Below are 16,161 nucleotides of genomic sequence, written 5' to 3' on the forward strand. Positions count from 1 at the left end.
AACAAAGCTTGTTATATTATATTTTAAAAAATACGAATTTCTTAAATAATAATAATAATAACAGTAATAAAAAGTTTAATAGTATGATAGGTTTTCTTTTGTAATAAATCTTGTTTAATAACATAAAGGTATTGTTTTAAAAAGTGTGCACCACCTCTTCATATTAAAATATTTAGTAATCGTTTTGGTTGTTTTATTAATACAATTTTGTATTAGCAATGACTTTTTTTAAGCTTTTAGCTTCGAACGGCTTTCTTAGAAATTAAATTTACTCATTTTAAAATGTTTTTGTGAGTACACTTATAAAGTTTTAGTTAGGTGTAGATTTTGCAGAATTTTAGTGTTCATACAGTTTTGTGCAAGCTATTTTCAATGAATCATGTTCACATGTCATAACCAAATAAAAATATAGAGAAAATAAGGTTGTATAGGTATCAAGTATAGAAAAATAATTGAGAAAGTAAGTTATTAAAAAACAGTTCCAACTCATAGAGTTCATACTATTTGACAAATTTTTTTATTTTGATATACCATATCTTATCCACTTTCGAAGATATTTAGAAACATATCAATTTCTTAAAGTTCTCAATATAGCTTAATAAAAAAACTCAATATAGTCATTGTCACAGCGAATTTATTAACAGTATATCATGTTATGTATTTCTATATTGGAAATAACGTTTCTTTATAATTTCTTATTTTCTCTATTTTTATATATTGCCTTTGTCATACTTTGGGGTACAAAAAATAAAGATCGTGCTCTAATTTCGTATTTTTAGAGATAAGCTCAGCTAGGTTTCAATTTTTGATCATAGCTATATTTTCCTTGTGCCGATATTTTTTTTTGTGATGTGTTTTTGTATTTGTTTTGATGAAAACTTCAGAACTTTTGTAAAATATATTTATGAGTATTTTTCTTTAATATAAGGTTGCATTTTTTTTTTTACTATTAATTTTTTTTTTACAATTTGAAGCATATTATTACTATTATCATTAGACTACTTAAATCCAAAAATAAATTTAGATACCGTATAGATTCACATTATCACTAAAAAAACTTAAGTTGTTGTTAAGTCGTCTCTGTTTGTTCCGTTTTATCTGTTGATAAGTATTAATTTTGATTTAGTTTATATTAAGTTAAATGTGCTTTAGCAATTTTATCATTACTTTCTTAAGGCTTTTGATATTAGAGGGTTGAGTTGCACAAAAAGTTTATTAATAAAGCACACTCAACTGCTAAATTTTAAAAGTTTGCAGTCGCTTTTTTTTTTCTAAAAATAATTCTTAAAAAAAAGTAAACTTTTATTATAATCTCTTATCAATTTTTTCTACTTTTTATAATAATGTTAAAACTACAGTGAAATCTAATAGTATAGTAAAACTGTTTTATTTGAAAACTTTATTGAATATAAGAATAGTCTAAAAATTTACTGTATCAAATGAAAAAAGTTGAAATTAGAAAGAAAACAAGAATCTTGAACCTTTTTCATTATTATTTTTTCTATCTTTAAACGATTTATAATAACATTTTCTTATACCTTAGTCATCCAGTTAAGTTTATCTAACAAAATACTTAATAACGAAAAACACTGATTAAGTTTATATATAATCGTAGTTCAATTTTAGATTTAAGTTATTACTTTCTTTATCAGTATTTTTAGCAATGTCATAATATAAACAGTAAATTACCTGGACGAATATACAATAATATGATATAAAAAAAAGAAACATAATATAGAGAAATATAAATTTGATAAAATAATTTATTTATGCTATAAAAAATGTTAAAGTTAAAAAAATATTTTACTAATTGAAATTTACAAACTTCACAATTTGAACAAAAACATTATTTTAAGTTACCTTAAAATGTAGTTATATTAAGTTTTTGATTGATTCTTTTTAACTGGTAGGATTATTTTCTTCTGTAATAGTTTAAAAATTTGAAGTATTTTAGGTTATACCGTAATACAAAAAATCAATGTTTTATTTAACAATTATCATTTTACCATTAAAAAATAGGCGTTATTATAAGTTTTAAATATGTGTTTGTTTGAAATTACTTAATATATTTTGGGTCTTAAGATATTGTGATAAAAAAACTGATTTATTTATTTATGATGTACTAGGTTTTAGTTATATAAAGTTAAGTTGTTTAGAGATAAGCGCTTAATTTTTAGTTTAAGTAAATTAAAACATTGTTCTCTTTAACATTGTGCCAGTAGTAGCTAACAAAATTAATACAAAAGATAGTTTAATGCATGCATAAATAAACAAAAAACGTGCTATAAAATAAATACATCAAGTATCTTTATTTGTATTTATGATGCAATTCTGTTAAAAAACAAACATTTCTCAAAAAATAATAGTCTTGGTTAATCATTTAAAAAATGCTTGCACAAAACGTTAATCCAAAATTATTAGTTTCGAAATAGAACAGACTAGTTAAAACTTTTATTAATGGTTCCGTGACTTTTTAAAATACTTTTTTTTTTAACAAATACTATAAAAATAGCATTATATAAAGTAACTTTAATGTATTTGTATTGTAAAAGTTACTACAAAATTACATAAAATTTAATTAAAAAAGCAATTTGAAACACTTAATAATAAAAAAATAATTGTTTTAAGAACAGATCTTAAAGTATTTTTTATTACCTAATTGCATAATTTAAATAAAATAAAAAGCACAAGGATAAAATTTATTGTCATTTAAAGTCATAATTATTTAACTATACAATATTATTTATTAAAAAAGCTTCTGCTTCAAAAATATAATTTTTAGTTCAAGAAAGTTTAACTATTATAAACAGTATATGAGGCTTTTTTTTTATGTTGAAATTATTTTAGAACTTCATTCAAAACAAGTTCGAAACAAAACTTTGTTAGAATCAAGTACGCTCTGCATTTTCTTTTTTTATTATCTTTTAATGTTTTTGAATAGTTTTATGGCTCTTTAGCTTTATATTATTTAAAACTTTCTTCTAGCTAAAACAGTTTATTTTACCTTAAATATTTGTTAAAACTATAACTTTCAAAATATTTCATTCTTTTACTAAATTAAATGCTTCTAAACTTTTTTTAAATTTAGATTATTACTAGCAAGAATATCGGTAGTTTAAAAAATCAGACATTAAGTACATATTTATACTAGCACTAACGCTTGTTACACAGTTAGATAAAAAAAAAATAGTGCTTAAAGTTTAAAACTACACTTTATCTAGGTTTTGACAACACATAAACTTTTCAACAGGTTTAAAAGATTTTGACAAATAACAAAGTCTCTAAAATGCGCGAAATTCTTCATTTGCAAGCTGGCCAATGCGGTAATCAGATTGGGTCAAAGTTTTGGGAAGTTATTTCGGACGAGCACGGTATCGACCAAACAGGCTCATATGTTGGAGACAGTGACCTCCAACTAGAACGTATCGAAGTTTACTACAACGAAGCCACTGGTGGCAAATACGTCCCGCGTGCAGTCCTAGTCGACCTCGAACCTGGTACCATGGACGCGGTGAGGTCTGGTCCGTACGGTCAAATCTTTCGACCCGACAACTTCATTTTCGGACAAAGCGGTGCCGGAAACAACTGGGCCAAAGGTCACTACACGGAAGGTGCCGAAGTAGTTGAGTCCGTTCTCGATGTCGTCAGAAAAGAGGCTGAAGGTTGCGATTGTCTTCAAGGGTTCCAACTTACACATTCCCTTGGAGGTGGCACAGGATCTGGCATGGGAACTTTGTTAATTAATAAAGTTCGTGAGGAATATCCGGACAGGTGACTGCTTTATATTAACAATAAACTAATACTAATACTAAATCGACTTTAACTCATGATATTTTTTTAGAATCATGAACTCCTTCAGTGTTTTTCCATCACCTAAAGTGTCAGACACGGTTATAGAGCCTTATAACGCCACCTTATCTGTACATCAACTTGTAGAAAACACTGACGAAACTTACTGTATTGATAACGAAGCTCTCTACGACATTTGTTTCCGTACCCTAAAACTTACCACACCAACATATGGGGATCTCAACCATTTGGTATCTTCAACTATGAGTGGAGTAACAACATGTCTTAGATTTCCAGGTTTGTTTAAAGTTTATTTAAGTATATATTCGTAAATTAAAAGTAAGATTGTTTCTTAACATAAACTACAACAACATTTTCAGGTCAATTGAACGCTGATCTCCGTAAACTAGCCGTCAACATGGTTCCATTCCCCCGTCTTCACTTCTTCATGCCTGGATTCGCTCCACTTACCAGCCGTGGATCTCAACAATACCGTGCACTCACTGTTCCTGAGCTCACTCAGCAAATGTTTGATAGCAAAAACATGATGACCGCTTGCGATCCGAGACACGGACGTTACTTGACCGTAGCAGCTATGTTCCGTGGACGCATGTCTATGAAGGAAGTTGACGAACAAATGATGAACATTCAGAGCAAAAATTCAAGCTTTTTTGTCGATTGGATTCCTAACAATATAAAGACTGCCGTCTGTGACATTCCTCCTCGTGGACTTGAGATGTCAGCTACTTTTATCGGAAACAACACAACTATTCAGGTATAATAGACGTCCCTTATAATTGTTGAAATTTTTAACTTTCAAGTTGTACTTGTTTTTTAATTGTACTCATAAAAAAGTGTTAAAACGATACGTACTAAACACACTAAATATTTTCTTTGTTTTTTTAAAAAGCTTTTTTATTAGTGAGTAAGCAAGTTAGATATGTGTTAACGATTTTATAACTAATTAGTTACAGAGTAACATATTTCGGAACTTAGTAAAATTTTTGAAATAATTGGTAATGAAAGTAATTAAATATTTAAAACTAGGTTTGAAGTCATTCTAACAGGTTATTAAACTGTTAATAAGAATAAAAGAAGGAGTGGGGAATTAAATCGAAAACTAAATCAAATAAGCTTTTAAATCTGTGCTTTTTTTAGCAAAAAAGAATTAAAAGTATAAATATTCATCAGATATTTTTCTACATAATTACTTGCACATACTTTTGCTTTCGTTTAGGTTAAACTGAAAATCATTCAGCAAAATAAACAGAATGAAAACACACCTACATATAAGTTAAGTTAAACAAAAACTAACTTTTTCCTTGACAAAACGGCGTTTTAAACGCTTCCCCTGCCTAAAGTTTTATTCAACAAAAGTAAATATAAATTTATATATATACAGTTTAAGTTAAAACTAGTATAATAAGCAGAATCAATATTGTTTTATTAGTTATATTTATTCTTTCAAAAATTTATTTTGCAAACTAAGTTTCGGTCAAAGACCTCGTCAGTGCTTAAATAAATCTCCAGCAGTTGAGATCTCTCTATTTGTTTTCTTAAAACCAAAACATATAATATTGTTTTATTAGTTTTAATTTCAGGAAAACTTTGTAGAGGAACAAGTAACTCACAACAAAATTTTCTTAATCGAACTAATTGAAAATCGATATCAGTAAATTAGTTTATATATTACTTATTTCAACGTATTGTTTATATACTGTAAAGTAATATTTGTTGAACTTCAACACAAACTTTTTTAGGTATTGTAGGCTTTTTAGGTAAAGTGAAACTATCTAAGAAAAAACTTGTTAAAAAACTGAAATTATCGCGAATAAACGAACTTTATAGTTTTCATAATTTGTTATCTAAATTTGTAAACAATAAAAATTGGACTTAAATTAAATAAAAAAACAGAAAAGTCTGTGAAGTTTTGTTTAATAAGTCTATTAGTAAAAACTTAATCTTTGTTGGTTTTGTCACTTTGCATAACTATTGTTATAAAAATTGGTATGATTTAATTATTTCTGAACTTGTTTGTAGATTTATTTATTAATTACTTGTGTATTTTTCATAACTACTCAACTCTGAAAAACTTCAGCTAGTATTTATAACTTAACATTAATCAAATTAGTCGGCATATGAATTATTTCTAATCTAACTACATTAACTACATCTAATTTTTGTTCTCAAACAAGTTTTGTTTCATTAGGAGGTTTTCAAAAGAATTTCTGAGCAGTTCCGCTTGTTTTTCAAAAGAAGAGCTTTCTTGCATTGGTACACAGGAGAGGGTATGGACGAGATGGAATTCACCGAAGCCGAGAGCAACATGAACGATTTGGTTAACGAATACCAACAATACCAGGATGCCACCGCTGAAGAAGAAGGAGAGTTTGATGAAGAAGAAGAAGGTGAAGAGGAAGATTAACTTTTTTTTTATGTTTTCTATAAAAATAGTTTTAATACTTTTAGCTATAACACTTTCAGTTTGTTAAACTATTTAGAATTAATTATTTAATGTTTTTAACTGTTATATATAGTAAGCAATAATAAATTCAGCTTTAGAACAAAGTTTATATCACAAGTGTATGTTAAGTATTATAAGCTATAAAAGTATTTTTATCACTTTAGTAAAAATTATAAATACTAATCATGCTTATAATTCTTTTTGAGATTTAAAAGTTTGAAAGCACTTTTAAATATTATATTTATATGTTAGTATATTTAAATATTATATGACAATGTTTAGTAAATTTCTAATATTTTTGACAAACCTGGCTAAAAGACTACTTATTAAATTTCTTAATTTTTGTACATTTTTCTTAATACTCATTAAGAGAGTAAGTATTTATTAAATTTAAATTACTTAATTTGCCATAATTAGACATTAGATTAATTTTGTTGTTTGTTATTTTTATAAATACTTTATTATCTCAATAAAAATAATATATACTCATTTCATTGACATTAGCAATTTCTTCAATAAAAAAAAATTATATACTTTTATCGTTTATTATTATATTTAACCTAAAATAACAAATTAAATATTGTGAAAGTATATATGACATCAAGTCTTCATACATTTAGCTTTACAAGTTTGACACATTTGACTAAAATTTTAATTATTGTATGGCAACTAAGATAAAATTGATTAAAAGAAAAAAATTCTTTTTATGATATAAAATTTTTATGGAACTTAATAAGCAATTATTTTACCAATATTAAAAATCTATTGAAAACTTTTACAAAAGATTATAACTTGTTATATTAATTTAAAAAAATATGAGGTATGTAAAATGTGTAGTGCTTCAAAAGTAAAAATTTTAGATATATATTATTATGTCGATAATAAACTTTAGTTTTTTATTTAAAACATCAATACATAATTGTTGTCAACAACGCAGCTTAAGCTTTGTATTTACAAAAAAAAAAGAAAGCTAAACATAAATTACGTATTCAGTTTAAGTTTTAACAATTACGTAATGCTTGAATTACTTGAAATTGAAGTAATAAAATATTTCTCAAGTTCAAGGATTTTTTAAACCTATTTTGTTTGCTTTGTTTCTTAAATTCAAATAAAAAACATTTTAGGGTTCAAAACAATCCATTAATAAAAGCTTTAAATTTTGTTATTCTTACTTCATTATGTAGTTTTGTTGTAGATAGTAAATAATATTTATTTATTCAATGGTTACAATTTTTTTTTATGCAAACACTAAAAATATCTAAAAATGTGTTAAACAATAAATTTACGTATAAACATATACTTAAACTTAAAAAATATATACTAAAAACTATTAAAGAACTTAGTGTTTGGTAAATTGTCAAAAGGACACAGTTCTAAAATTTCCAAGTAATTTCTTTAAAAGTATATTAAATTGATAATAAAATTATCAGTATATTATTATTCTAAGATTATATGGAATGTATTAACTAAACCTTTTTTTGTATTTCTCTGTTAAAATAACGATTAAAAATAAACAGACAAAACTAATAGTTTTATTACTGTTAAAATTTTTTTCAAAAGTCTATTTCAAATCAATTAAAAATTTACATGTCTTCTTTAAGTTTTATGCTAAATTAACTATTAAAATAATAATATGAAGTCAATTTCAATATTATTTGTAATTGTCTTTTAACTAATAAATATATAAAATGTAGATAGTTGTTAGTTATAAAGATAGTGAAGAAAAGGTATAAATTTATAAAGTAAAAACTAACATTAATCATAGATTATGAAATTTCAACAGTAGCAACTAATAATGATCTACCGGATCCAGCATTATCCAGATATTTTTTTCATATTCAGATCCGGCTGGATCAGAATATTTTTTTAAAGTTTAGATTCGGATCTGGGTAATATCCTACCAGATCCGAATATTTTATACAAAAATGTTTTAAATGCAGTTAAGTAAATAATTAATATAATTCGAACGACTAGTTTCGATAAAAATTAGTTATTTTTATTTAAACGTAAATAACTTTTACTTATTTATTAACTATGGTATACTTTTTTTAGGCTCTCTTAGATTAAACTAATTTAAACTGAAAGGAAAATAACTTTTAAAAATATATTTAAATTGGAAAAATAAAAATCAGAGTAAGCATCGAAAAAAGTCATCAGAGCTAAGGCTTATTTAGACTTTAATGTGCCGTGAGACAAACTCAAGTTAAAATTAAGTCTTGAATATACAACTTAGATCATAAGACCACAAGCTTTCGGTAGACTTAGACAACCGAGAGCTTGTATGAATACGTCGGAAAAGAGCTTGTAGTCAAAAATAACTTTAAAAATAAAAAAATCTAGAACTGTTTTATTAAAGTGCTTAGTTGAAAATAAAACCCAAATATTCTTAAAAATTTGCTTTCAAAAACTCTAAAAAATAGTCTTGTGTATAAAATTCAAAATTTCTGAAAATATTTTTGTAGATTCTCTGTTTAAAGTACCTTAGTCTAATCAAAATTAAAGAGAGGTCTTTTTAGTTTTTTTGAGTTATATGACTTCCATTCAATGCTTGTACTGGAGTGCAAAGTTTAAGAATGGTCTAAGTTTGTAATGCTACTTTTAGATAAGACAATTTTATAACTCTTTTAAGACATATTTTTACGAACAAATTTATAACATTCGTTGTAGAATAATGTATTTCGGTGTAGGTATGAACTAAACTATGTTGTAAAAGACTGGAAACGAAATAACGTAAAATTTGTTTTTACTGTTTAATACTAATCAAGTTTATCAATTTTTAGTTCAATCAACTTTTTTATAGAATAAAGATGGCTTGCATGTAAAATACGGCTTGCGACTGTATTTTTAGAGGTAGCAATTTGTAGTTTAAAAGTGTGCGAAACAATAGTAATAATTCCAATTTTTCCTGGTTAAACGAAAAACCGATATTTGCAAAAAATCCTTATCACTAGTTGATAAACTTTACTAAAAAATTTGTTAATTGAATAAAAATCTTAATCGAAACACCTTTAGAATTAATAACGTATTTCTCCCAAATTTAGAATATTTAACAGTTTAGCCGTTATAAATCTTTAATACCATTAATAGAATTGAAAAAATAATTTTATATTTAAAGCTCATGACCTCTAAAATAATTTTTGTTGTTATTGTAGATAATCAGCCGATTTACAATTCTAAATAGTTTTATTTTAAGTATAGTATTTTATGTCTCCTCTAAATAAACTTTTATAAAAATATTGAGATTAAATTGTTGTTGTATATCGAAATTTCATCATTAATGTGTAAGTATTTTGTACAGTCTTAAAACTTTACGTCTAATAATTCTTGTGTAAGACTTTAATATTTCTAGGCTACTATCATAATTAAATTATAGCTTTTTTAAGTTTTAAAATGTTTTAACATCTATAACTAATACTCGACAAACTAGTGTTAAACATAAAACAAAAGAATTGTTCCGTAATAATCAAAATTGTTTACTTTAGTTTAGAATTTTAGCTAGTGATTTACCGTATCCACAAGTTATGGACCAGAATCTGGATACTATTTTCAAAATAGTATCGGGCCGGATTCAAATAGTTTGTTCAAATTTAGGATCAGGCCGGCTTCGAATCCGAAAAGGTATAATCCGGATAGTTAGATCCGGTAGATCACTAGAATTTAGTATACAAACTTCTAACTTTAAGTAAGAACACTAACCTCGTTGTTTTTACTACAACTTTATTATTAAATAACTTATTATTTAAAAATTTTAAATAACTAGTTCTAATTTTTGTTCTTAACATTTTAAAACTACTAAAACTCTTAAAAAAAGTTAAAAATTGTATTTTTCGTTTTAAAATAATATTTTTGTCTTGCTTCTTTTATCTTGTAATATAAGATTAGTTAAAAAGAAGACTTATAATAAAAACCGTATAAATTGCTATAGAATTATGATAGGTGCAAAAACTCACAACAAGTTTACACCTATGCTTAGCTTAAAAAAAGTTGTTTGATTTTAAATATAGAAGATATGTTTTTTTTTTACTTATTAAGCAAAATGTAGGCAGAACTAATCCTGTTCGTTTTGGTATCATACAAGTAAAAAGAAAAAAACCCAAGTCATAAAATGTACAGAAATTAAATATTATTATATTGTACTCTAAATATTATAACTCACTGTTAACCCAAGTCTGCATTTGTGCTCAGCAGGAACGTAGCGAGCTCAAAAAATTTACGAATCTGCAAAAAATTAAAGCATCTGAAATGACACGTGATAAATTACTAGCGGGAACAGAACAATTTAAACTACCTCTAATGTTATTAAATTTAGTATAAAATTATACAGCTATGTTAATACTTCAATGGAATTTTGAAGTATGAGTGATAACTGTATACAAGGAAATTTATGTTTTTCCACACCACCTATAATTCTTTATATGTTGCCACTTGTGTAAACCCATAAAACTTTCATTGAAAATAAGTATGTATAAAAAAAATAACAATTTAAGCCAAAAACAGTTATGTTGTACAACTTTTGGAATATTTGTGGAAGTTTTCAAGATCGCACATTAAACGTACTCAGTAGATACAACATTAGATTATGCAAGTTTTTGTAACATAAAATTGTATAATTTTAATTTTTGAAGAAAAATCTACAGATTTTAATAAATGAAATTTGCAATGCATAGCTTTTTGACAAATTAAATCTGAATGAACTAAATTTATACAATTTAGATGCATTTAATTCGTTTATTTTTTACGACACCAAAAGTGCTAATGAGTACATGTATGTCAAAATCTTTTCTCAGTAGTGCAAAACTAAGTATAAATGAATAGTAAAAGCTAAGAAAGCAGAGCCTTTTCAAGCTAAAGAATTAAAACAAAAGCAAGTTTTTTTGCACAAAAGTTTACGGTTTCTGTAGATTTGTAGGCTACGTCTCTGGTGCACAGTAATGTAAATAGAAACAATTTAATTGAGCACACTAATTTTTGATGATTGGTTTACCAGATTCGAGAATCCAGCTGGATCCTGTTTAAAAACTGATTCGTTAACAATTGATTGCAAAGAGCAATAATCAACTTATATTTGATTTTAATTTATAAAATAATCACTCTATAGTTGTATCGAAATGCCCACTGTAAACACAAAGACCATAATTTTAAGTTTTTAGTAAATCGTTATTGGTGTATGTAAAAAGTTTGAAAACGATTATAATTATTCTTTCGGTGCTATAAAAGTTTAAAAAATTTTAAGTGTAAATTACAAAGGTAAATTTTAACCTTGAACTTTTTTGGCATTTGCTTTTTTTCAATTGGATTAATATTTTTTTTTTTTCATTGACAGTAGTTTTGTTTCTAATTTTGATAACCCACCAACATTTATTGTTATTTTTTCTGTATTTTTAAAATTTACAAAATTTGTGTTCAAAATCAACTAGTTTTTGTATAATTGTTTTTTTAGTAGAGTTAAGAAACTTCTCAAATTGGTAGACCAGATGTAAAAGATTTTTGAACACAACGGGCCGGATTTATTCGACATATATTTATGCAACCTGATTTACTTTTCTAACGTCATACAAAAAGGTGCATTATTTGTTTTTCAACTATATAATAACAATGAAGTTAATAACACTGATTACTCTCTATTTATTTTATATCAAACTTTAAGAATTATACATATATTTAAGTTTCTTTGTCTACCACAAATTTTTATTATTAGAAATTTAGTCGCTGGACAGATCCTACTCGCAGAAAGTATGTTGACCACCCTATATTAAGACTTAATATATAGAGTTTTTAATTAATAACAGACACTTTTTAATTTATTCATAGCTAGAACATAATCATGTCTGGGCAACGTAGATCAAATAGAAGTCTCTGGCGCGCTGCGTACATGTTTGTATGTAAACACCTTGTGCAAAATAAAATACCTTTTTTTTAACAACTATTTTAAATTAGACATTAGTTTGTTGTGTAGCTCGATGACCGAAAAGTCCTCCTATACATTGAGTCTTTTAACCAAAGTTTTGAGCGTCCATTTAGTTATATTGTTTAATAAACTATACACAGTAGTCCTTACCAAATGGTTATTTAAGTACTGTTTTGCATTAAAAAGTTTGGAAACTTATATATTTATTTTCAAAATTACGCAGCCCGGCAAATTTTATTGGCATGATATAGCTTTTCTTGTAAAACTGGCTTGTCGATTAGAAAACTTGCCGACAATAATAAAGTTAAAAACAAACAAAAAAAATTATATTTGAAATGTAATTTACTGGGTTGCCAAAAGTTTTTTGAAAATATTTTTCAGGTTTTCTGATCATTTTTAGTATAAAATTTAATTCAAGGTAAAAAACTGTCTAAAACAGTATAAAATATTGAGAAAAAACTGTAATGTTACTTTAAACGTGTTTTATGATAAACAACATTCAAAAAATATATATATGATAGGTTTTTCGCATCTAATCCAAATTTAACTACTTTAAACATAATAATTGTTTAAAATTTCAGGTTTTTCTTTTTTATCCAATTCCAGGTTATTTGGCAACCATGCATTTAATTTAAATTTGATAAATATAGTTTTTGACCTAGTTTCAAAAGCAAATGACATATAAACTTGATTATAGGACGTTCTAATTGTTTTGGTCTTAATATACTAACAAAAAGATTTTATTAGAACACTTGATTAAGAACGTAAATTCGCTAAAAATTTATAGATGTTGAAAAAAATTAGTAAATTTTTTTAAATAGTTTTAAGTTAAGTGAAAGCAAAAATAAAAAAAGAGATAAAACTTAAAATTAAGTATATTTGTTATTAACAATAAGTAGTAAGAAGTTAATAGATTATTTAAATGTATGCATTCTGTTTATTATATAACTTTTGTAACATTTTCAAAGAAAAAAATTCTAGTGTACATTTTAATTTGTTTTAATTTTGAAGACGTTTAAAACCAATAAAGACAAAAATTTAAAACAATAATCATTGTCTACTTAGGTTTATTTTTTTTATTTGCAGAGAATACAGCACAAAATGATTTTAAACATAAAGTTTATAGGATTTATTCAAAAAAAAAAAAAGGTGCACTGGATGTAAACTATGCTCTAAAATCAAACTTTCATTCAAAATAAAAAAAGGGAACCATTATTTTTGAATTATAGTTATAAAACATATTGATACTAAATGATAGCATACATAGCAAAATACGATTGGCTAGAGAAATTCACTTATTCTAATATAAATAAAATGGCTTCAATAAACCTGTTGCATAGTGGTGCCTCTAAAATTAAGTGGAACATTTACAAACTAGCCTGAACCTTAAATCATCTAAATTAAGATTAAATTAAAGATAAATAAAAGAGACTTCGTTTAATTTTTTTTGTTTTAAGCTTGATTTTCAAAGATAATTTTAGTGATATAAAAAGAAGGACTAGCAAATAAAATTAATGCTACTTCTTCTTTAATTGCACATATAAACAGGTTTGTTGAATTATGAAGTGTGCGAAACAATAACACATTATATAGTTTTAATCAAATACAGTTTGTACGAAAGTATAATTGCTTGTCGTTCTTTTTAAACAGTTAGTGTATCTTTTAAAATCAGGTTTAAAACAAAATACTACTTGAAAAAATTACAGCAACACCTTGATTTTGTCTGTTTGTTGCCTCTAACTTTTTGTCAACTGGCTATAGTAATTATCTACTTAATTAAGTGACTTTAGCAAAAATTAACAAACAAACTAATATAAACAAAATTTACATGATCAGTTTTAAAATAGTAATAATCTCTACAAAATATTTTTACATTATCATAATTACAAACCCATGTAAACTTTTTTTTTTTAAATTGTTGCAAATTCTTTTACATGTATATTTAAACAAATACCCATAACTACCCATAAACTACTAACACACTTGAAGGTACTTTTTTAAACACTTAAACAACAAAAATATCCTACTATGTGGTACTTTGAATTTACACCTTCCCATCAAACAAAAATAAAGACAGATTGCGTAGTTAAAACTTACTTATTTATACCAAAAATTTAGTACATTTTTAAAGCCCATATAGATTATGCTTTGAATATTAAACTATTATTTTTAATTTTTAGAAAACCTTAATCACTAGATTAGTTTTCTTTCAATACTTATGATTATAAATTAGCAGTTTTCGACTTCTACTTTGACAATGGAAGTAAAATAACTTGCAAAAAATTTTGATTATTCACAAAATAACTAAACATCTTAAAAACTTCCTAGTTAAAATACCTGATCATTCATGACAAAAAAAGGTTAATAAATTAAAATCCTTAAAAATTAAGAAAATAACCAACATAAACAAAATCATGAACACTATCAACGACCACACAGAACTTAATATAAATCAGTTCTTCTATGTTCAAAAACTGGCATGGCCTTTCTAACCTTCTCAACATGATCAAGATCAACGTCCACGGTAAAAACACCAACACTCTCACCCCCACAAGCCACAACTGTTCCCCAGGGGTCCACAACAAGACTGTGGCCGTAGGAGGACCTCTTGCTGCTGTGGGAACCGCACTGAGCTGCGGCCACAACGTAACACTGGTTCTCGATCGCCCTGGCCCTCAGCAACGCCTCCCAGTGAGCATGACCGGTTGCAACGGTGAACGCTGACGGGTAAGTTAGTATTTGAGCTCCTCTCTTGCACATTTCAGTTGAAATTTCGGGAAACCTGACGTCGTAACAAATCATTGGAGCCACACAGCCAACAGGAGTTGCTACAGGGTCAGCAAAACTAAGGCCTTTTTGGCAGTGGTTGCTTTCACTTAGGGTTACTTTGCCAGGTATGTTCACATCAAAAAGATGACACTTGTCATAAACACTTTTTACCGTTCCAGTTTCGTCCATAATTATATGACTGTTCCTGGTTTTTTGCACTTCTTTATTGTACAGATGCAAACAAAAGGACAACCAAACCTTACAATCTTTTGCCAGGTCAGCATACTTTGAAAAAACTTCATTAGTTGTATGTTGCTTGGCCATTGATTTTGACTGCTCAGCATTTTCAGCTATGTAGTCGGTTGCTTCTGGTAGGAAGCACATTTTGGCCCCTCTTTTTGCAGCCTCTGTCACAAGCTTTTTCACAGATTCAAAATTAGTTTTCTTGTCATTACCAACACTTAACTGGCAAACAGCAATCAATGACTTCTTTAAAGTTGATGAATTACATGAAAGAGTTAGGGATTTCATAGTCTTAATAATTTTGATGAAATTTATGTTACATTATTTACAATCCTTAAATTAGTGTGAGTCAGTTTTTCGGAATTAATAAACTTGGTAAATTAAGCAGACTAAGTTTTACAAAAAATTTTTTTGAGCTATTCAGTAAATAAAATAATATAAATGCATATCAACATTATGAGTAGTAAGTAAAACAAAAAATACATACCAATAAACTTTAGCTTGTTTAGTGATTTATTTTTATTGATAACAATTAATAATAACCAACAGTGTACAGTGGTTTTGTCCTTGTTGTTTAAAATGATTATCTAAAAAAGTTGAAGTTTAACAACTATGCAATATTTTATGATTATATCTATAAAAAGATACACTAAAAGTTCTATTTGAAGTTTCAAAGTAATAAGTTTTGTGTGATACAAAAAGAGACTGTAATTTATAGATAAAAACTATGAAAAGTTATTCAATACAGTATAATTTTAAATATTCCCTTTTTTCGTTACTAACTAATTCAAAAAAAAAAAAGATTTTGTACAAACGACATAAAGGGTATCTTCAACAACATAAGTTGTAGAATACAAATTGATGTTTAAACATAGTAATAAAAACAAAATATTTTTTTAAAATCTAATATGACAACTAAACTCAAACAACTGACATAAATTCTGTCAGAAACAGAGTTTTTAAATTTAATTTAAAACTTCACATGTTC

General features: G+C 26.1%; 1 protein-coding gene and 1 pseudogene across 1 annotated transcript; one reads left to right on the forward strand and one right to left on the reverse strand.

Annotated features, from left to right (window-relative positions):
• Positions 1-3,286: 3,286 nt before the first annotated feature.
• LOC145849617 (tubulin beta chain-like) lies at positions 3,287-6,214 on the forward strand. The gene is made up of 4 exons (XM_082954589.1): positions 3,287-3,771; positions 3,842-4,086; positions 4,170-4,564; positions 5,999-6,214. Exons 1-4 carry the CDS (start codon positions 3,287-3,289, stop codon positions 6,212-6,214), a joined length of 1,341 nt encoding a protein of 446 aa, XP_082810715.1.
• Positions 6,215-14,603: 8,389 nt separating this feature from the next.
• On the reverse strand, positions 14,604-15,461 carry LOC145828661 (deaminated glutathione amidase pseudogene; annotated as a pseudogene).
• Between the last annotated feature and the right edge of the window lie 700 nt (positions 15,462-16,161).

The sequence above is a fragment of the Thalia democratica genome, chromosome 2 (genome assembly GCF_965202585.1).
Source record: "Thalia democratica chromosome 2, ktThaDemo2.hap1.1, whole genome shotgun sequence".
Lineage (NCBI taxonomy): Eukaryota > Metazoa > Chordata > Thaliacea > Salpida > Salpidae > Thalia > Thalia democratica.

Excerpts from the sequence above, each read along its gene's own strand:
- LOC145849617 (XM_082954589.1), top strand. The coding sequence starts at position 3,287 with ATGCGCGAAATTCTTCATTTGCAAGCTGGCCAATGCGGTAATCAGATT. Across the intron at positions 3,772-3,841 it reads CGTGAGGAATATCCGGACAG|AATCATGAACTCCTTCAGTG; the intron begins GTGACTGCTTTA and ends ATATTTTTTTAG. Across the intron at positions 4,087-4,169 it reads AACATGTCTTAGATTTCCAG|GTCAATTGAACGCTGATCTC; the intron begins GTTTGTTTAAAG and ends CAACATTTTCAG.